Consider the following 23,289-nt stretch of genomic DNA (forward strand, 5'->3'; position numbering starts at 1 on the left):
TTATAAATCTAACCCCTAGTCTAGACATTTTCCAGCACTGACTGCAGTTCAAAAAATATTAATGTCTAGCCGGCAAAGTGAAATTCCCCCCAGTGATTTTGCAAATGACTAGAAAGTTAACCTTTTGCCAACTGCTCCTTCTGTGCATAGAAGTTATTAAAAAGAATCCAGGCATTTATAACTAGGGCTTTTAAGACTGAAACACCTTGGCATGACCCTTTGTGTCTCCTTCTGTTTATTCAGGCTTGGCCTCTGTGGCTGGAATGTGTGAGCCTGAAAGGAGCTGCAGCATTAATGAAGATATTGGCCTAGGTTCAGCTTTTACCATTGCACATGAGATTGGTCACAAGTGAGTGAGTTTAAAATAAGAATACATTTTAATTTACCACCTTTTTAATATTAGTTAATAATCAATATAATTTTTTCTCCTGCATCATCATCTATTCTGATGTTCCATGTTTCTGTATATGTTATTCATGAGTAGCATTTCATTCTATTTGGTATGTATTACCAGGGGCTTTAAATTTAGAACTGAAGACTCATTATATACCCTTTGATTTCAGATTCCAGTTAAATCTGTCCTTCTGAGACTTGATGCACAACCTTCCTACTCTGTTTCATATTTTTAAATATTTGGCTTTGAAAATATTTTCTCCCCCATTACTTTTTTTTGCCTTTCTTTATGAAAGAGAAGTGGTTAAAATGTAGATTTTTTTTTTCTATTTTTATTTTGTCTTTATTATAAGTCAAACTACTGTAATTGAAACATTGATCCTGTTGTCAATATTCATATGCTTTAAGTCCTCTTTCACTCAAGCATGATTTGTATAAAACAGGCATAGAGAACTCAGCATCACTTGTTACATTTAAAGTATTAGCATATAGTTTTAAAGAGTATGTTGTTATGACACTGATAAAATCTGAGTAGTGTTTGGTTGGGAAATATTTCAGGCCTTCTGTCAAAAGGCAGCACTCATAGTACCATGTGATGATTCTAAAAAGACTGGGCGCCTTCTTTTCCACGAGGTTTTCTTTTTTATGTACATGGGTTGAACAATACAGAGTTATGGTTGACATGCTTTTCCACCCATTAGAGGATGGAACTGTTGAAAGTTCCAGTGTGGACTGAAATGAAAGCTAGCATTCTGCTGATCAAAAAAAGGAGTTGGAAGTAAACAGTTATTTTTAGCCCACCTATTATATTTGATAATGACCAGGCAACTATGCTCTCATTTATATTATGTATGAAAAGGCCCATACACATGTAGTGTAGATGAGTTTTGGAATTTAAAAGCAATTCCTTCCTCCCTTCCTCCCTTCCTCCCTCCCTTCCTTCCTTCCTCCCTTCCTCCCTCCCTTCCTCCCTTTCTCCCTTCCTCCCCTTCCTCCCCTTCCTCCCTTCTGCCACTTCCTTCCGCCACTTCCTTCCTTCCGCCACTTCCTTCCACCACTTCCTTCCTTCCTTCCTTCCGCCACTTCCTTCCGCCACTTCCTCCCTCCCTCCCTCCCTCCCTCCTGCCACTTCTCTTCCTTTCACCACTTCCTTCCTGCCCTTCCCTCCCCTCTCCACCTGCCTTCCTTCTTGAAGCAAGAGCTCCTTCAATCACTAAATATTAATAGTTCTCAAATTCCTGTAAATGAAATTTTGTTTTGTGTAGGTGACCTTGCTATGAATTTGTCACATATATAACGAAACCCCCAATGTTCCAATAAAGTATTTTCATTCCAATTCCTATCTCATTCATCTACATATTCATGGAATCACAGAATTACTAGGGTTGGAAGGAACTATCTTGAGTGAAACTTCTTGTGTTTTAGTTTTTGGCTCCTTGTCCTGTTCCTGGGCACCACTGGGAAGAGTCTGGCACCATCCACTTGGCATCTTTATCTGAGATACTTGTATATATTTTGTACATAATATTCCCACACAAAAGTATTTAATATATGCAGCAACATATAATGATAGCATATATTCTGTGATCATAGGAATGTTTTTATCATTGTTTTTTCTGTGTTTCATATCTTTTGGCTCCTTGTATATAAGGTATTTTAAAATTCTGAAATCTCAGCTCTTTGAGGCTTCCAGCTAATTCTTGAGATGGCATTATACGTCAAATACTAATTTGATAAAATGCAGAAATAATATTCCTTTAGCTTTTATACAAGTTTTTTTTGTAAAACATCTTCGAATTTATGATTTGTGATAGCCACATCACCTGTCATTCTATCCATGTGGTGACTGAATGCCTCTACAAATGTCAAAGTTGTTTTTCCTCTCAATCTCCTAGTTTCCAGTACCTACTAGACATTATTTGCATGTGTGAGTAAAAGAATTGTTTCTGAGAGCCTTGTAAACATTTTTCTTTAGCTATACCCCCTTTCAGACTTAGAATAGGAAATTGAGGTCCTTGTTAAGTGAAAAATCGAAGCATTTTAAGGACATATCTACATTGACTACGTAACATACAACAAAAGAGTGCTCAATTACACAGAATCACAGAATGGTCAGGATGGAAGGGACCACAGTGGCTCATCTGGTCCGATCTACCTGCTCAAGCAGGGTCATCCTAGAACACATGGCACAGGTGGTACCCAAATTGTTCTTGAATATCTCCAATGAGGGAGGCTTCACAACCTCTCTGGGTAATCTGTTCCAGTGCTCACTCTGCATGATTAAGAAGCTCTTTCTCATGTCCAGGCGAAACTTCCTGGGCATCAGTTTCTGTCCTATCACTCAGCATCTCTGAGAAGAGCCTGGCTTGGTACCTCCCATTTTTATATGTACAGGCGCTGATGAAGTCCCCTCTGAGTCATCTCTTCTCTGAAGAAAGGCTGAAGGGACCCAGCTCCCTCTAAGCCTTTCTTCATAAGAGAGATGCTCCAGACCTGTAATTATCTTCACACCCCTCTGCTGGACCCACTCCAGGACCTCCATGTCTCTGTTGTCCTGAGGAGCCCAGAACTGGACACAGCACTCCAGGTGAGGCCTCAGCAGGGCTGAGTAGAGGGGCAGGATCACCTCCCTCCACCTGCTGGCAATGCTCTTCCCAATGCCCCCAGGATACCATTGGCCTTCTTGGCCACCAGGACACACTGCTGGCTCATGAAGAGCTTCTTGTCCACCAGGACCCCCAGGTCCTTCTCCACAGAGCTGCTCCCCAGCAGGGCAGCCCCAGCCTGTGCTGGTGCCTGGGGTTGTTCCTCCCCAGCTGCAGGACCCTGCACTTGCCCTTGCTGAATTTCAGATGTCCATCCCTCCATCTTCTTTGTCCCTGTCTCCAATGTGCCAAGGTTCTTCTAAAGGGCTGCATGGCCCCCTGGAGTATCGCCCACTGCTTCCGGCTCTGCGTCCTCAATGAACTTGCTGAGCAGGCATCTGCCCTTCATTCACCTCTTCATCCATATGATTGATGAATATACACATAAAAAAATGTACAAGTAGTGAGGAACAAAAAGTAAGCAAAAAGAAATTCATGCCCCCCTCCCCCCATAAATATTTAATAGAAGGTATGACTGAACATTATAATCAGACTATCAGTCTTTTAATTTTTATGGAGAAATGCTTTTCTGGATAGCTTCCTAATTAGCTCAGATTGGGACAATTGCACTTTGAAAGATAATGTTTTTATTAATTGTATATTTGCTATGGAATACCAAGTTTTTAAAAAAACTTTTGAATTGAAGATCAAAATGTTTAGTGATTCAAAGAGAACAATTATGATAATACAGTTTTTTGGATAGATTATCCACAGTTTCTCCAAAATTCGATTTATAAGCTTCCCTGAGGAAGTGGCTCAACTTGTTGTTAGTACTTTATTGAATACTCTGATGAGAAGGCATTAGATCTTCAGTCTGAATTCCTGTATATCATAGTGTGTTAAATTTAACTCTTTTAACCTTGTATTGATTAAAATTAGTTCAATTTGATTGAAGAATACTAGGGAAGTACTTCTTGAAACCTTAAAGGAACTGGTAGTCTGATTGTAATTAGTCAGTCATGCTTTCTGTTAAATAGTTACAGTTATTAAAAAAAAATTTGTTTGGCTTCCATTCCCTACCACTTGTAGTGTTCATATGTATATAACCCAGTTTTGGTACTGTTCAGCTGTGTGAGCAGTTCAGGCTTATAACCAGCTGTTTTTATTGAAGGTGGTGGTACACAGTGATAGTTTCTTTCTTGAGGGCATAAACAATGGAGAAACTAACATTTTATGATTGTTTCTCCCTAGCCATGATTCAGAGAACAGCCTTGTATTACTCTTAGTAATTCTGTGAATTAGATAAAATTCAAAGTTGGCCCTTTAGACTTCAAAACAATTTCTCTAGAAAACTGAATTTTGGTGTTTGACATACAGAATGTCTGCTTTCCTACTATCATATCTTTCACACCAAAGATGCTTAAGATGTCTGATAAGCAAAAATCACAAACAGTAACTGCTTGTACCAGGAGTGAGAATTGAGTGTGTATCCCCTAAATTGTCAAAGTTTGACTTTTTCTGTTGGTGAAGAGAGGAAATCTTAGGAAGGTGGCTTAGGTGGCCTTCTGCTCTATACTTTTATATTTGGGTACATTCTAAAATGTCTAGCTTGTCGTGTGCATGCTGTAAAGCATACTTAGTTAAACTGGTAAGGAATTCCAGATTCCACTGGAAGAGGTGTATCAGGAAAAGAAAGGTATTTTACCATTCACTGTTGCAGTTTTGTGGAGGAATTGGCTGAGATTTTGAAAGTGAAAAACAGAATGAGAGAGAATAAACAGAATAAAAATGGGTTAACAAAGGAAGTGTCAAAATATGAGGATAGTGGACTAGGTTTAGGATAGAAAGTTGCCCATAAAACTTGGAGTAAGAAAATAATTTACTAATGACAGACAACCATTGAGGGCTGTAGGAAAGGAGCTGGTAGATAAGATTGGTAGCTAAAACAGTTTCAGAAAAGTTGGAATTGTCTTGACTTATAGATGACGTAATAACTTTAAATTTGACAATTCGACAAAAAATGTGAGAAATAATAAGAACATGTAGTCCGATTGACTAAATTGTCTTCAAAACGAAGAGCAGCAATACTTTCAAGCACACATTTAGTTCTAAATTAGTTCATACAGCTAAAGTGTGACTGCAGTTCTAGCACTTTTCAAAGTCTCTTTTCAGCCTGTATGCAAAATGAAAAATATTATGAATACCTCTCCTTCTATATGAGGAGGATGGTTTTCAGTGCTGGAGTAAAACTTGTAATCTGGTGGTACTTTTAGGAGGTGCTTCTCTGTACCTCATTCTTCAGTGACCAGTGAGCTTCCTGTCTGAGCAGTGCATTGGGTTTGCATGGCCAGGTTTTAGCAGCAGGCAGGCTACAAGGATGTCTTTTGTGAGAAGCTGCCACAAGCTTCCTCCATGTCCCACAGAGACAATGCCAAGAGACTCCAGGATGGAGTCACAGTGGTAGGACAGTGGGCCCATCAGTGACAGTGGTAGGGCTTCTGGGATAACACATTTTAGGAAAGGGGCAGGAAAATTGCTATACAACAGCAGCCAGAAAAAATGAGAGACAATATGTGTCATAAACAAATCTGCAGACAGCAAGGTCAGTGAGAAGGCACCAGAGCTGAGATTCCCCTGGTGCAGACCATGGTGAGGCAGCTGTGCCCCTGCAGCCATGGAGGAGCACAGGGAAGCAGAGATCCACCTGCAGCCCATGGAGAGCACTCTGTTGGGGCAGGTGGATGCCTGAAGGGAGGCTGTGACCCTGTGGGAGGCCTGTGCTGCAGCAGGGTCCTTGGCAGGACTTGTGACCCTGTGGAGAGAGGAGCCCATGCTGGTAGGACCTGTGACACCATGGGGGACCCACACAGGAGCTGGCTGTGCCTGGAGGACAGGAGCCACACTGGAGCAGTTCATGAGGGACTGCAGCCCATAGGAAGGCCTCATGTTTAAGAATTTAGTAGAGAACTGTCTACAGTGGGTGAGTGGGACTCCATGCTGGAGAAGGGAACAGTGTGAAGCAAAAGGAGCAGCAGTGATGTGTAATGACTAACGCCCATTCTCCATTCAGGAGTAAATTTGGGGCTGGGAAGAAGGGATGGATGGGGGAAAGTTGTTTTAAGATTTATTTTTCATACTCCTACTCTGATTTGATTGGTAATAAAATCAAGCTGAATTCTGCAAGTTATATCTGTTTTGCCCATGATCGTAATTGATGAGCAGTCTCTTCCTGTCCCTATTTCAACCCACAAACCTTTCCTGATATTTTCTCTGTCCTGTCCAGTTGAGGAAGAGAGGGGCAGGCACCTGGCATTCAGCCAAGGTCAACTCACTGCTATTAGTCAAACCTCAGCTGCATTACAAGACTTGCATTTTAGTGAAAGTAACTTTCACTGAGAGGTTTTCTAGAAGAAATGCATGTCAAGGAGTGTCTTTTTTTGACAACTAGAAAGAAAATATTCCATTCAGAGGTACTAGAGACACATATACCAAACTTAATAATGACTTTTTCAAAACTAGTTGAAACACAGCTAGAATGAATTGTACTAACGTCACCTCCTATACCTCTCTGGTTGATGCAGGTGTCATTGTTTTGTCTCAGGTGATGATGTCTTCTGTCTTTAACTGTAGCAGTCTCTCTCAAATCTACAGTGTATGAACACCTCAACAGCAAACAGAATGCATTAAGCTTATTCCTGCCAGAGGTCTAAGAGTGATGGAGTTCAAATGGTGGTGTATTTTTAGGGACAGCTTAACTATCTTTTTTAGTTTAAAAACCCTGAACCAAATCAAAACAAAAATCCAACAAAATGATATGAAACAAAATGAAACCAAACCAACCACAGAAACAAAAACTCCAATGAAACAAAACCAACAAAAACCATAACCAAAATGTGTCCACAAGCCACATAAGACCATACATAATTATTTCCACTCTCCACCCTCCATCTCCTGCCCTTTCATTTGTTGCTAAAGGAACACTGTTTTATGCCTGCTTTTATAATGTTGCAGGTTTTTAAAAAGTTTTCTTTGGGACTTCAGATTTAGTGACATGCAAATAAAATAAAATGTCATAAACAAATGGCAAAAACCCCCAATTCTGTGACATGTTTATATTTAAAATACCTTTCTATTTAAAAGTCTTTCTAAAAGACTTTAAAAATTCTTTAAAAGTCTTTCTCTGCATATCTGAAATACTATTTGAAGTTCAGAATTTGTAATACTAAAATAATTTTTCTAACATCAAAGCATTTTTTTCAAGGAAACTGAACATTGTAGCACTTCACAGGTCTTAACAAAAGTGCAAGAATAAATGGGGATGAAGTGGAAGGTTATCGTAACCTTCAGGGCATCTTGAATTTCCAAAGGACATCTGATCTCAAAAGTTTGCTTCCTGATTGGAGCAAATACTTTCCACTTTGGCCTACAGCCTAAAGACCTGATGAATTTGCATTATTGGCTTTGTGTAGCATACAAGCCTTACTTGATGTTACTGTTGTGCCATGAAGGCTCTGAAGCTATGGCAGTGTAATCCAGGAGAAGTTTGTGCTCTGCTTTTTTGTAACAGTCTCACAGAAGTCTGTCATTTCCCTGTAAGAAAGTTCAGGTTTCTGAATGAATTGCATTGTTTTTTAGTAATTTAGAAATGCTGTGCTTTTAAGAGTCTCATTTGTTATTTAATACAAAATGATGCTCCTTTATAAAAATTTTTTTTTGTTGGGGTGTTTGGTCATCATCCATAACTGAAGAGAAGAACTATATTTAGGAAGTAAGTAGGAAAAATTATGATAGAAGTGTGCTAAAATTATGTTGAATTTCATGGCAGCTATGCTTTTTTAAAAGCTTCTATTATTGAATTAGTTTGTTTCCTAAGTTTTCAGGGCACTAATATATTTCACCCAAGTTTAAAATTCTGCATTACTTCAAAATAAAGCATTAGGGATACTCCAAACCTCAGAATGATGTCCAAATGCAGGAAGTCAGTAGTTAATGTTAAAATCCATGTTAAGACATGGAAATAGAAAGTGAAGTAACTAATTAACCTTTATTCCTCCCTTCAGGAATATGCAGTGTTAGGTAGTTTCAATATATGCTATCAATGTTTGGAATCCTAAAATTAAGAAAATTGATTTTTCAAAATAATACTTTTTGATTATTTTTCCCTTCATTTGTAATGTCATTTAACAGTAAATTTTAATTTTCATGCTGTTATGTAGATACAACCAATACTTTTATAACATTGGCTAAAATTATATGGAGGGCTACATGAGAAGAGGAAAATTCTCTTTTAAGAGACAGTATGGGGAAAATATTTACAAGAGTAAAGAAAAAGTGCTTACTTTTTTTACTGGGAAGGCATAAAATCTGATGAATGTAATGTCTCCAACATTTACCATAACCTCATAAAAACTGACAAATATTTCACTCCTAGTAGACACAAGAATAATTAATAAAATTACCATGTTCACATAGAAATTGTGCTTGGTTCCAAGTAGCTCATAGGTCTGATATTGTAGGGAAAAAAATTCTACTATTCTTTAATAGTAGTTTATGTTCAGATTCACCCACTTTTGCTGAACAAAATAATGTTGAAACATGGTAGTTTTCCCTTTCTTCCCTCGTGTATTTTCTACTGACACTAAGAAAAGGCATATTTAAAGCCATGCCTATATTTACAGAAGTAGGGAAGCTAACAGTTCTAATTTTTCAATGTAGGCCCTAAATAGACATTCTAAGCTATATGAAATACATGTATAGATTTAAATTACACTTTCTAAACTATTACGAAAATAAGTACAATACAATGGCAAATTGCTTAAATACAAATTTTTTGAAAATTTTGGGCTCTAATATAATAAACTCAGTTTCTCCAAGCATATTATGATTCACTATTTAGGTCTTCTGTCAAATATAAGAATACTTGACAAGCATGCCCACACTGTGGCAGAGCTTTACTTCAGAAACTTTTAAAGTATTTTTCATTGATAGACTTTATGACTCCTCTCTATCCTTTACATCAATCTCCATCAATGTTAGGTCAGCGTGAGACACTGCAGTAATTACTTGCAATGTACCTAGGGTCAAGACACTCACTTGAAAATAGCCCATTTCACTCTTAGCATGTGTGTTCATCTCCTAGTACAGATGGTTAGTATCATCAAACCTCTTTAGGTGTAAGTTGTTTTTCTTTCTCTTATGAGAAGGATGCCAATTCTTTGTTGTGAGGGTATGTATTTCTTGGAGCTGTAAATCAGCTTCAGATAATGGACAGGAAGATCCAGTGCTTGACTTTACAGTATTTCTCTTGCTTATGTTCCTGTAACTTTTTTCCCTCACCTGACTCACAGTTCTGTCTGGCACTCTTCTTCCTAATGCTGTTAAGTGGCAGAGCAACATAAACTGCTTTAAAAAAGAAGGGTCAAATTCATGTAACTCATGAATTGGTAAGAAACAAAAAAGCCTAACGTTCTCTATTGTATTTAAAGAAATGAAACAATCTGTGCTTTTCTGAGTCCTCCAAGCCCTAAGAAAGCTAGGAAATTGTTTGATATGAAGATAATTAATACTTCAGCTGGATAGCAGAGATAATTGGTTGAGAAATAACATTTCACCTGAGTATCATTTTTGAGGTAACTTCATGGCTAATAAAGTGCATGGAATACAAAATAGATCTCAGTGAAGAATATGGAGATGCATTCAGATTAGTGTGGATCTGTCTTTTCTGGATCTGAAGTGTCTGAGTAATACATAAGGACAGAAGCGTTCTGGCTGTCTCACAAAAATGACTGCTGTAATTTCATATGTATCAGCAATAAGTGTTTTGGCAGCCATAACCATCATTGTTTAGAACTACCAAACATGTCAGTAACCAAATGAAACTGTAGGGACCTACCTACAGTGATGGTTTTCTTGCAAGATTAAGGAAGGTTAGACAAGGAGTTTATATTCACATCCTTCCCTCTGCTTAGACTCCAGGGCCTCTGCTTATCTATTGCCCTTTTATTCAATGCAGCTGACACTAGTTATCTCCCCTGTGATTTTTGGGGTTGGATCGTAAGTTGGATGCTTATTACAAATAATTCCCTCAGATAATTTTTTCAGATATAATGTAAAACATATTGCCAAAGGAAAAAAATTATTCCGTTACAGATGTTAGTAAGTGAAACAAGGCATTGAGCACTGCTAGGATGTGCTGTTTTAGAATTTTTTAAGAAACATACAAACTAGAGATAATTTGCAGGAGAGTTTTAGTTATAATTTTAAAATTCTTAAGTGTTCCTATTTTGCACAATTCTTTAATGTGTTGTAAGTGCTCTCTTGGAAATGAGGAGCATTAATGCATGAAAATGCAAGAGCTTCTGTGTTAAGCATCCTACCTTGACACGGCAGGTGGAAAGATAACTTCATAGAATGACTTCTGTGTCAGCTGAGGAGATTTCAGTTTCTGCTCACCCATCTGGCTGTTCTTGCAAAATTATACTGGTAGTTTTAGGCAGGCTTTTTAAGCCAATGAAAGGAAGAAGTCTGTGTCTTTTTAGTGAGATTGAAAAAGGTAGGCAAATTATAACAATGGCTCCACAAAGAATATTTTATGCTCCTTACTTTCTTGCCTACCTTTCCATGACAATCCAATTGCAAGCATGCTTTTGTAAAGACATAGTTTTAATGTAATGATGGCCAAATATGACCGGCTTGTTCTGGTGAAAATAAAACTGGTAATTTAGTCAGAAATGTGTTTCCATCTGCAATCCTGCCCACAGGAGAGCAAGTTACTGGACTGTAATGGCATGCTGCCACTACCATCTTTGGAAATGATGACAGTAATTGTAAAACCCTTCTGCAAACATCAGAAAAAGTTACCTGCACCTCATGATCACATTCCCCTTACATTCAGAAGCAAGGACAAGTAGAAAAGCCTTCTTGGAAAGGGATGGATGATTTAGGAGAATGAATATTTGTAAAGCTCATTGGAAAGGCATTGATTGAGTTCCCATGTGCATCAGAAATTATGATTTCCATTCACAGACATGCTTTTTATCAGGCATATCACTGCCACTGTCACCAACATTGTCTTTTTCACAAGCAGAGCAGGTAGAAGGAAGATTGTTAAACTATGAAGTTTGTTCTTTTACTTATACACCCAAAAGATAAAAATTTCATTTCCCAGAGAACTGAAGTCTGTAAGATTTTTAACAAATGGAATACACTAACTAGAGATAAGCTGAACATAAGAATCATCCAAATAGTTTCTGTAAAAGAGTAATTTATGGAGATTATTAAAAAATAAGGTTCTCTGTTTTCAGAAATGGTACAGAGACATTTGAAGAATGAGTGTTTCTGTTTGAAGTACCGTAAATTCTAGGAAATAATTGCCACTGAGAAAAGGTAAATAAAACATGTTTTTAATTGTAAAATTCTGGTTCAGTTTGTTGCACAGGACATCTAAATTCTTTCATCTCCTAATACAAATGGATTTTGATAAGATCATAAGAAATAACACTGGTCTGAAAGTTTCATTGCTTTATGTACATTTCTCAGATGAATTGATTAAAGCTATATTTTTATAAGCAAGGGACACCCTTTATTTGATTATATAATAGTCTAAGGTGTCAGTTAGACTTTTGCAGTGTATAATACAGTATATGGCTTCTGCATTTGTGAGATACCACAAACTGAGATAGACACATGCAGGCATTGCTGCAGAATATCTATTCCATAGGGACATAGGTGAGGCAGCCATGCATTTTTGATTATGAAGTCCTTCCTGATCCTGTAGGAATCATCCATCCTTCACTGATGTTCTTTTTTTTTTGGAAGAAATGGTTGCCAACACCTTTCACTTGTAGGTTGTTATGATCATCTGAAGAGGTGAAATAGTATTCAGTATATTGAAATTCAGGGTAACATTAAACTCTTGGGGCATTATACCACAATCTGGAGCAATATGTTCAGATTAATATAACACAACTGCACTGATTTCAGTGAATAAAGTGGCATGAGCTGGTATGAAGTGGTATTTTCATCTGAAAAAAGGTCAGTTTCTTTGCTACTACTTCTTGTATGTTCTTGCATCAGCCCTAAATGTTTACAGAAAATCAAAACTGAGTGCCTCAATCCATTTGTTTTCCTGAATGATGAGTAAGAAATCAGAGTCAGTCCTTTTAGCATACAGAAGACTTCAAAGACAGACTTCTCTGTATGATTCTGGGAGTTCAGAATCTCAGTTTTGGCACTGTTTTAATTACTTCTCTGTCTCATTATCAGGGAAGTTCCTGTGTCTCTCACTATCTGCCCCTCTGATTTTGTAAGCTTTTGAGAAGGAGTAAATTTGAATAAAGCTTAGTATTTTAAAAAATAAGAAATGAGGGAAGAAATTTTTCTCTCCAAGTGATTGAATGGAAGTTGATCAAAGACTAAGAATGTAGAGTTTTATAATAACAAGAATAAGGATTCTTTAGGATATTTTTTTACTAGGGTCATAATTTTTCTTGAAAGTTAATTTCTTTCCTGAAAATCTCTTTTGGCCAAGTTCCATCCAGAGGTTTCTTATTTTATTTTCTGCTGATTTTTAATTGTCTTCATTTTGACCTTCTTTGACAAAGCAAAGCTCTAACAGGGGGGATTCAACTCTAACAGGGGGGATTCAAGTCCCTCTGTGATTAGATACAGAGAGGGAGTGTCTGTACAGGATAGTCTTAGGAATTGCAAAACCCATGTTCTACTTGAATTATCATTGATTGCACTGTGCCTATATATAGTGTATTGTTACAGCCACAGTACCTATTCTTAGTCCTTTTTTACTAATCCAAGAGTCTGCACTGTAATAAATATTCCATATCCAGGTACCATACCAAATAAAGGCTTGAGTGCTCTGTATTTGTCTTGCAATAATACTGTTATGTTTTCTTTAAAAGCTTTAGTAAACCAATAAAATGCTTCCAAAAATCCATAAAAGGCAAGAGGGTTATGTCATTGTGCTGTATTATGAGACCTGAATAAATTAAACAGAACTTAACTGACTCTCTACTTAGGAGTTCTCGTGCACTGTGTTCTTTTAGGTCCAATGCGATTGCTGTAAAGGTGACATTATGTTTTAAGCTATAAATGATGCTGTAGAAAAGTAATGGGCTGTTTCTCTCCTATTCTTTTGGGCAGTTTTGGTATGAATCATGATGGAATTGGCAATTCCTGTGGGACCAAAGGTCATGAAGCAGCAAAGCTAATGGCAGCTCATATTACAGCAAACACCAATCCTTTCTCCTGGTCAGCTTGCAGTCGGGATTACATCACCAGCTTTTTAGAGTAAGTAATCTCTCAAGAAAAATGAGTTTTCAAAAAATTGACACCATTTGGGATCAGTTGTAGCAATATACTTACCTGTTCTGATGGTTTACGTTTTTATAATGAATAGACAGAAATACAGTGAGTCATTTAAAACTCTTTATTTCTGTAGGGTATTATTTCAATGTAATGGCAAAAGCTTCTTTTGCTCCATTCACCACCTTAACAGTTCTCCGCTGCTTTTAATCTTCTGAAAAGATTCTGAAGTTCTGATCATACCTCATTACTTCATTAATCTGAGAGTGGGAAATAAAAGAGGGCAGGATTTGTCTATGGATCATGTTTTGTTAGCATACATAATGTGAGGGAATCTAATGAAAGGAAGATGGTCATAGCCCTGTCTGTTTTGCATTTCATTTGTCAGATATTTTTCATGCAATCTTGTGGGTTTTTACCTATCAGTGTTCTTTGGTACTATGGGCGAGAATATAAAGATTATGGAAGAGGATGGCATAGATCTTTATATTAGTACCTTAAAATGCTGAAAATCTCTACTTCTGTGGTGATTTTATCCAGAAGTAGTTTGCTACCTGAAATTTCAATATGAAAAAAATCAGACAATCAAAATATGTCATTCACAGAAATGTATCAATATATACATTTATATCTATTGATGATTCATAATGAAGCCTTTTTGTGTTTTAAATTTTGAAGACAAGTACATATAACCACGAGTTCACTGAGAACAGATTCTTAGCAGATTTGTTTAGATGCTGAAAGATAGTCTTTATTGGAAGCAAATAACAGTTAGTTGGCAGCTTCAGTGTCATTAGTGCAATCATGCCCTTTAGAAATACAGGTTGTTCAGAAATTCAGACACTTTCTGTATTTTAAGAGAGGGACTTTAACCAGTCAATTGTCTAACCGTGAGGCTACTAAGAAATTAATATCTCCTGTTCTTTTAGGGATCTAACTTCAGAATAAGATGCTGTCTTCTGTATCTTTTCTGAAGGGACTCATCTAGACCCATGCCTTTAGGTTTGTTCAAATGTAGTTTCCCACAGGATGCAGAGAATCACTGACTTGGGCTGTCAAGGTGCTTGAACTTCTGTAGAGTCAGTGGGCAGACACTAACATTTAAGTATTGGTGCTATTCAGAGGAAGAAAATTTCTCATCAGTTACTGTAATAGGTTTAAGGCATTTTTTGTCACACCTCTGAACCTTGCACCTACACAGTTTCATATACTGGCATGTTTAAGATGAATATTTTAGTCTAAACTAAAGCTGTAAATGAGTAAATCATCTTTACCATATATGTGTGGTACAGATTTCTCACAATAAAATTTCAATTGCTTGCTAAGGGGATATATATATATATATATATATATATATATATATATATATATATATATATATATGTATGTATGTATGTATTAATTTAACTCTAGCATTATTTAAAAAAAAATATACATAGCTATTTTGTTTTATAATTACCAATTACTTATGTTAATTCAATGCTGTTCCCATTAGTAGTCTTTCTAAAATATCATTGCAGTCTGGTTTTTTAACTGTGAAAAAGAATATGGTTTTCATATATCTCCTAAGATTATTTCACAGCTTTGTAGTTCTAACTGTAAGCTTAGTGTTCAGGTATTTCTTTGTGGTATTTGGGAGCTTGTTCTTATTGTTACACTTCTGCTGTTCTCTGTCTCGTTTACTTCTATTTGTTGCTTTTCACCAAAAAACTAAATTTTGATCCCATAATTGTCCTGACAATAAGTTGACTGTTAATGAGGACATAATTCAACATAAAGTGAAGAAGTTATTTCTTATCTATGGATTTAAAGGAAAGGAACATGATAAAATTCTGTGTGTGTGTTATTCTGCAAATATAATAGAGCTGAACATTTGTTCAGAATGCTCCTGCACAGTTTCAAATTTTAGCCTGATGCATGCAGTGGTCTTTTGAATTTTTAGTGCCAATTAAAAACATTTTTATCTTGAGCATTTTTACCCTGTTTTTTTAAATTGATTTAGCTTATTATTTACTGTTAGCATCTCTATTATTCTTTTCCATTCCATAGGTTGATTTATGTTTAATTTTGAAATCTGTGGGGTGGCAGTGAAATTGTAGTTGTATTGCTATAAAGCCAGAAGTACTCTGTTGAACCTGGTTCCATAGTTCTAATCTCCTCAGGTTTTTTGAGATACTTCTCTATCATTGCCAGTGTTTGCAACTCTACTCAAATTACTACCAAAAATGAATTTCACAAAAATAATAATTTCTGAAGTTACTAAGTGATATTTGAACTAGAGAAAAACAACAACCTATGCATAGGAGATTCAATGATAAATTATTTTTCATAGTACTTCAGCTGTATTTTTGTAACCTGGAATAAAGATGCTATTTTTTTCATAGCCACCTTGGACACATATAATGTTACACATCACAATTTTTGTAGATTTTTCTATTGTATAGAATACAGTGTTATATATAACTTTAATATAACTTTTCTTTCATCTACTAGTCCTGGAATCTGTTTTCAAAAATGTCAGATTTCTCAAACATGATCTATTCATTATAAATCTGTGCTTATTCTTGTTTGTGGATCTAATATCCTATAAATGAATTGATAGTTTTTTCCTTAAAATATTTGATTTATTATTTCATAAGGTAGATAATCTCTAAAACTGTACTTTGTTTCTCTAGTTTCTAGTTTACTCACCAGATTTTATACAATCTCAATGACAACAGGCATCTGTTAGAGTAAAACATACCTTCAGGACAACTGCCAGAACCCAAAATCTCTTTTTACCCATTCACACCTTTCATTAAGACAGAGCAGCTCTGAGAGCAGCTATATTTCAGTTGCAGGTAGTAAACAGTTAGCAAGAATCAAAAAAATAATAGCAAGTTTCATGTGGCAACATATCTGTGATTGCTTTTAGAAGAGTCTGCATCCTCACAGAAAAAAAAATAATTTTTCCCTTAATTTTTCTTGATGACTTAGCAACGGGTGAGAAAAATGCTGATTTAGATCTTTAGGGGCCAAGCTGGTTGGGAATTCATTTAGCTGTGTGTAACAAGACAGGTAGGACTTGAGGGTATTAAATGCAGATGACCAAGCAGAAGCCAGGTCTGTGAGACCTTTCAAGTGTATATCTTTGTACCTTTGCCCACGTTTGGGCCATACTGTCATGGTACCATGTTAATGCAACTGGAATGAGTTTTGATAGAATTTCATTACACATTCACAGTATTTTATGGTAAGGAAGGCTAATGTGAATTTACTAGTTACCAGCTCAGGTCACCGCTTGCTACAGCAGTTTTACACTGAGTAGTAGCCATGAAGTATCACCTGGAGGGTTTGGTCAGATAGTAGTTGGGAAAGCAAATTATTTTTCAGAAGTGCTGGAAAAAGGATGAATATGGCACAAAGGCTGACATAAGACAAAACAAACTTGTAATGCTAATAGGTCTACCAAAACTCTCAGCAAGGATGATCAACCAGCACAGATACTGAAATGGCGAAAGAGAATACTTTTTTTCTGGATAAAACATTCGTTGAAGCACATAAAAACTCTTGTCTGCCAAGCTTAAAATAGCTGTTGTCTGTCAAGCTTTTAGGTACAGTGAAAGATTGACATAATTCAGTTTATCAACTGAATTGTTCATAAGTGCTTTGCAATGGCTTTAATTTCACTAACATTATATGGAACTAATTACTGTAGTACTGTCTGAGAATTGGAGGCTCGGAGGGCAGTCTCAGGGGACAGAGATTTCTGTGAAATGAGTAGAAATCTGTAATATCTATTCATAGGAGAAAAGAACCAAGCCTGAAATTTTAGTGGCTGAAAAATAATTAGTATGAATTTAATTCTGTTTAACATGTGTGTGTGTGTATATAACTTCTACATTTTGTTATAAAAAAACTGTGTGATTTCTGGAATCATAGTTTGTTTTTCTTGTCCAGTAATAGGAGAGGAGTTAAGAGAAGCAAGATGGCCAGCTCTGTCTTTCAAAGGCAGGATTGTCTTTTGAAGATAAAGGAGAACCAAGAATATTAAATTATTTCATTAAGATCTATCACAGGAAATTCTTGGAGACACTCTATGATTGCCATACGGCAAGATTTAGATCTTAGACTACAACTTTCTAACTTTGGAAGGGAGCCAAAACTATCTTGGCCCAAGCAAGCCCATGCAGACAATATAGGGAAAGAAAAAAAGCCATCATACAGTGGTCTGGTCCAAATATCATCTGCCCAAGAATCTTAAATGTACAAGTGGATATGCAAGGTAAATATAGGATATGTCTACATATACCTCTTATATTATCTATGGCACACTGGCCAGTTCCCTCATACTCCAGAAATGTAAAGTAACTTCTGAAAAAAAGTATAAACCAAGAATAGCTTTGAAAGATGAGATCAGATCAGTCTTATAAGAATTTAATATCTCTTTCTACAAATCAGTGGACAAAATTTGCATGTGTTGACCTATATTTTGGATTATAATTTGCTTATTTTCTTTAAATTATACTAAGATTTAAATAATTTTTTACTAACAGGCAATGAAATAAAAAAAATGCACCCTCTTTTGGTATAGATTTCTGAAACTTTGAAAGTCTTATGTTTTACTTAAAAGACTCTTTAGTTGATAAAAAGATCTAAGAGTTTCTGTAATTATGGGATAGCAGTATGGCCTTGAGTGTTGACTTTGCAAGTATTACTTTTTGTCTGCCTTTTGATTTATTTAAATATAAGGAAATTGTAAAGGGCAGAATCAGCCTCAGATTTCCATTAACTTATTTGTAGAATATCTGATGAAATAATTGATTGGTCCAGTATTTTATATGTTAGTATCTCATGAGCTCTTAAAATGGGATTTTGGTAGGAGGATGATTATGATAGATGAACAAATAGATTTTTCCTTGTACAGCTGCTGGATATTCCAATGAATAAAATTTAGCTTTGGAACACAGGAAAGCACGGGGGATAGTATGCATTAAAGAAACAGCAAATTACTACCTCCAAGCAAAGGAGCTCCAAGGAACATTGAGTGTGATGAAAAGATTGTGCAAAATTGCAGAATCTTTTGTATGAAATAGATACTAAGACAGAGCCAACCTTGGCATAAAAGAATGGAAAGAAGTAGATTTTATCTGAAGAGTGAGAGGTAAATCTGAATTTCCGTAACATTCAAGAAAGTTTTTATTTAGTAATTGCGTTTGGCTTGATTTAATTGAAAGTACACCAAACCCAAATCTCAATCTGTTACTTATGTCCAGATTCTACAAATATTTATGCCTAGATCTGTAGACTACTGAGCAATGTGCAGAGTTGACCCATTAATGTCAAGTAAAGCAGCTTTTGTAACCTGTAGAGAACTGTAACCTAGTGCTTCTAAGAGATCAATTTATACTTATAAATATGAAGTAAGGATTCTGTTTGGAGTCAGATATATTGGCATGTAAATAATTAATGGTATGTATATGTAAAAATGCTCTCTGTTTTTGTTAATAATTTTTACTATTGCTTTTTTCATATTTTATTACTAATTTGGGATCAGAATGAAATAAAACATTATGTATGATAGCAGTTTACGTATTTATGTGTATGATTGTTTAGCTATAACAGGTATTCACAAATATTCACAAATATTACATTTAATTTGTGATCATTAAGTGTAGCTTGCATTATAGTCCACATAATTATTATGAATGAAGTCATTGGGTGACATTCAAAACCAATTTTCAGAGCCAGTGTTCTGGGATATTTTATTCAGCCATTGAAGGAGTTGGGTTATACTATGTAAGTAGGAATATTTGGGAATAGATACTGTAATAGGAACATAAACCCTGAGAGATCTACATCCATGATTTTTGCTTTTTCTCTTTATTGGTCTTGAATGCAACTGTGATATCTGTGCTGAGGTGGTGATCCTGAGTTTTGTATTCAGTCTGTAAATATTTAATCCCTGGTTGATATTAATGTGGTTGATCAGTTAGTAGTGATCACAGCCTGAAATCTTAAGCTTTCCTAGAATGTTCTAGTATCCTTGTTATCCTTTCAAACAGAAGAGTAATTTGCTGTCATGTGATATTAAAATACAAAAAAAAAAGTTTAAATTACATTGTAGAGTGTTTTAAAATGATCTCTGGAGATACTACACTGGAATACTGGGCTGAAATGACATCAAGCTTAGCTATTTTGTAATTGAAACAAGTCCCAGTATGTCCCATAAAACTTCACAAAATTAACCTAAAGTTAGGAAAATGAGAAAAACTGTGAGTACTATTAGTACCTTGTAGAGTAATAGAATGTAATGGTCAGTTCGAGATCATCTTATTTCTGTTGTAGACATTAAAGATTTATCCACACCATGTTCAAAAATGCAAATGCTCTGCAGGGATATCCTGTAGATTTTTTGACTTGGTGTATATAATACCTGATAAAGTAGAAGATAAAATCACATAGCATAAAAGCAATTATAAGTAGAAATTTTCTAAAAATTGGGGCATTCTTTCCAATCCTTTTTTACATCTACGCTTTTATATGCTTCACTGATAATAACTATTAGATGTCTGTTTATAAAGTTCTCCAAAACCATGAATCTTCTTGGACCCTTTTGGTTCATTCCCCTAGATTTAACATAATTTTTTTTCTCAAGTATCTGGGCTTTGCTTTGATGGAACAAAGAAAGAGAGAACAGGGACATACACACAAGAGCACAAGAGTATTGGACCATTCCCAAGTCCTGTAAAAGTTTTCTGGAAAGGTTAAATGATCCTCAGCCTGTATTCATTCTTTGCACAGCTTTGGTCAGACCTTTCATTACCAATGGAAAGTCTCTGGTTTTATTAATGTGTTTATAAAGACCATGCCATTTCTTTTCCACGATACTTCAGTTCCTGCAATGCAGTATCAAGGATCTGTTTTGCCCAACTGCTTGAGATAAATAATAGAACTGAAGCAGAGGGAAAGTCAGAAATAAATTTTCAGTCTAGAGGTCGTGATATAATGTAGCTAGTAAGGGAACAACTTCTCAGTAGTACTTTTCTCAATTGCTACAACAATTTTTCATTATGCTGCAAATCTGGTAATTAGAGCAGAAGAGTCATATTTTTGTATTCAATGCAAGGATTTATGACTTGCTTTTCTGCCATTGTGTGTCTTGTAGATTTGAATTTACAAATTTAAAGATTTAGAATGGGTTCTGTAATCTAATTTGGGCAGGGGTACATATGCCTGTGGAGGGAAGTCACCAAAGGTAATGAGGTTTTTTCAAATGCTTTGCCCTCAGCTGTCTGTTTACAAGGTAGCAGTTTACGGTCATCTTGTAATCTGCAGTATTGGAATCTATGGAAATGTTCCCATTTTATGGCAATACTAGCTCAAGCTGTGCCAAATGCTAAACTTCTCACTGCTTGTTTAAGGAAAGATGCTATCTGTAGTTCAGTCCAGATGTGGAAAAATCAGCTGTATATCAGTTCTTTTAATATTGGAATTATTAACATGCATTCCTCATATATGCAAAATACAACACTGACATATTTTAAAAGATTGAAGGATATTTTCCCAATTTCTGCTGCTAGAAAATATGTATACTTGCAGCAATTACATGAGGTAAAGGAGAAAGTACATGATTTTTTTATGCCAGAACCACACAGTTGATATTTTAAAAGTAGATTTCAACTGAGTGGATGCGTGGGTGTGGTGTGTGTGCAGGCATGCAGGTGAATCACACCAAAATCCTTGGAATTTGTCATCAAATACTGTATTTTTTCCAGTATTTACCTGGTTCTTGCATTAGTTGCTATTTGCCACCTTCGAAAGGTTGGCAGAGGTTTCTTCATTTCTCCAAAGGATCTTTTCTAGTATTTCAAAGTCTTGATCACAATAGATTTAAAATAAGAACATAAAATGTGTAGTTAAAGGACGCTTTTTGCTCTTTTTTTATCTGCAGATGAAAAGTATAGAAAATTGGAGATCTCCAAAAAACAGTGTAGAACATTCACTTCTGAAATTACATTCCTTTGGCAAGGTGCATGGAAAAGATTTGGAAAAAAACAGAACATAAGTGCTGGCAAAATTGGTAGGAATGTCGGAAAAAAATTTTAAGTGTTGCCATAAGAATTCTTTGAAAATCCTCAGTTATTCACATGTGAAATGAAAGTAAAAAAGCATCTGTCCTCTTTTATGCACACTGACCCAATAAAACTGAATAATTGTATTTAGCAAAGTACAAAGTTTTCTAAACAGAGCTCAGTCTGGTTTTGGCTTTCTTTGTCATTTATTCCACTACACTAAAATATTGTGGTTGAATATGGGCATATTTTGGGAAAAAATCATCAACCACTGAACAAAACAGTGAATAGAAAAAGAAGAAAATATTGAAGTTTATAAAGATGATTCTTTTGGTTCCAACATGAAATTTTTAGGACTAACTATTAGTACAGTAAAAAAAGATCTTGGACCCATACAATTTTTTTCACTATCGTAGTATAGGTAAACTTGAAGTTCCTGCAGAATTTTTACCTCCGTAACCATTTTCTTCCCTCGAATGGAAGAAAAGCTTGCATGTTAAGGTCCTGATCCGATAAACATTTTGTCATGTTGAAACTTGAATGTGTTTTAGTTTTACAAAAACCAGTTGAGCTACTTCTATCTATAAGATTATATTTTGCTGTTTGAAGGATCAGAAGGGTAATTTCAAATTGTAAACTGAATTTCTTGCATTTGCTTGATTTGTTTTTTTTTCTTTCTATGACTAAATGTAGTTGTTCTTCAGTGAAAACAAATAGGAATCCTAAACCAAAAATGAAAATCAGTCTTGTGTGGCTCAGAAATTATCACACTTTTAAAAAGGTTAATATATAAAATTATTTCACAATCTAAAATAAGAATTTTTAAAAATAATAATGATGAAAAATTATTTTAACTTCCTAATTCCGTTTAAATATCTTCTCTTGTTTATATGGGTGTACCTTCTTAGTGTCTGTTTATTGCAATCATTTGTTTCACACCCAGCACTGTTAAAAGTAATAACTAGATACATAATATCATTACTGTGATTTACAGTCAGTAGAATTCCTAATTGATTTGGTCCTTTATGTTGAACAGTTCGGGCCGTGGTACTTGCCTTGATAATGAGCCTCCCAAGCGTGACTTTCTTTATCCAGCTGTGGCCCCAGGTCAGGTGTATGATGCTGATGAACAGTGTCGCTTCCAGTATGGAGCAACATCCCGCCAATGTAAATATGGGGTAAGAAGTCTTAATCCTTATCCTGAGTGTTCTGCTTAGTCATTTGTATATATTCCTTTGTAGCATAAATCTGTAGTTAGCTGTAGTAGTGAGTTGCAGATTTCCAATAGCATGTCCAGTGCCATCATTTATAAGCAAAGGGTTAATTTTAATCCTTATGCTGCATCTTTTGCTTGAGCCCTTTGTATGTGCTGTACACTAAATGTGGGTAACGATGAGCTGGGTAAGCTGTTCTTTAATTGTAGGGAGGAAAAGAGCCCAGAACACTCGAGCCCAATCCTTGTTAAGTGTTATTGAGAATTTTCACTGATTTCACTAGATTGAGATCAGGTTTATATTGTATTAATCTTGAAATGTGAAGTCTGTTCTTTTTGGCTTTAATCTTTCCATATAAAGCGACATTTTTGAGCTCCTTTTGTACTTGTATTAATTTATCAGATATGATTTTATTTTCTTGTTTGTTTGTTTGCTTGTTTGTTTGTTTTCCCCTGACATTGAGTCTATTGCATCTCACATTATTCAGATATCTATTTTGAAAGATGAATTGTGATTCTGGAAATAGTTGAACATGAAGCTAGATAGCTGGATAAAATACTGAGTAGCAAAGTACTAGCAAAGATTTGGCTGCAAGTCTGCAATAATTAAAGTAAATAAATTTACAGTAGGAATAAAAACCTTCACATGTAGGTCATTGTGTTACAAATATTTACTTAAAATCTTCCAGCCAAAAGTATGCAGTTAAAGGCAAAAAAGCATTCTGCT

The 23,289-nt window shown here is 35.6% G+C and overlaps 1 protein-coding gene across 1 annotated transcript in view; it reads left to right on the plus strand.

Moving 5' to 3' along the window:
- Positions 1 to 23,289, plus strand: part of ADAMTS6 (ADAM metallopeptidase with thrombospondin type 1 motif 6) — a 135,369-nt gene that overhangs the window by 53,623 nt on the left and 58,457 nt on the right. The window contains exons 8-10 of the mRNA XM_054284174.1: positions 244 to 349; positions 13,134 to 13,280; positions 22,386 to 22,527. Coding sequence (XP_054140149.1) covers positions 244 to 349; positions 13,134 to 13,280; positions 22,386 to 22,527 — 395 coding nt within the window. The remainder of the gene's footprint in view (positions 1 to 243; positions 350 to 13,133; positions 13,281 to 22,385; positions 22,528 to 23,289) is intronic.

Source organism: Melozone crissalis, unplaced genomic scaffold (genome assembly GCF_028551555.1).
Source record: "Melozone crissalis strain CALT ecotype California unplaced genomic scaffold, PUWL_Pcris_2 ptg000005l_1, whole genome shotgun sequence".
Classification (NCBI taxonomy): domain Eukaryota; kingdom Metazoa; phylum Chordata; class Aves; order Passeriformes; family Passerellidae; genus Melozone; species Melozone crissalis.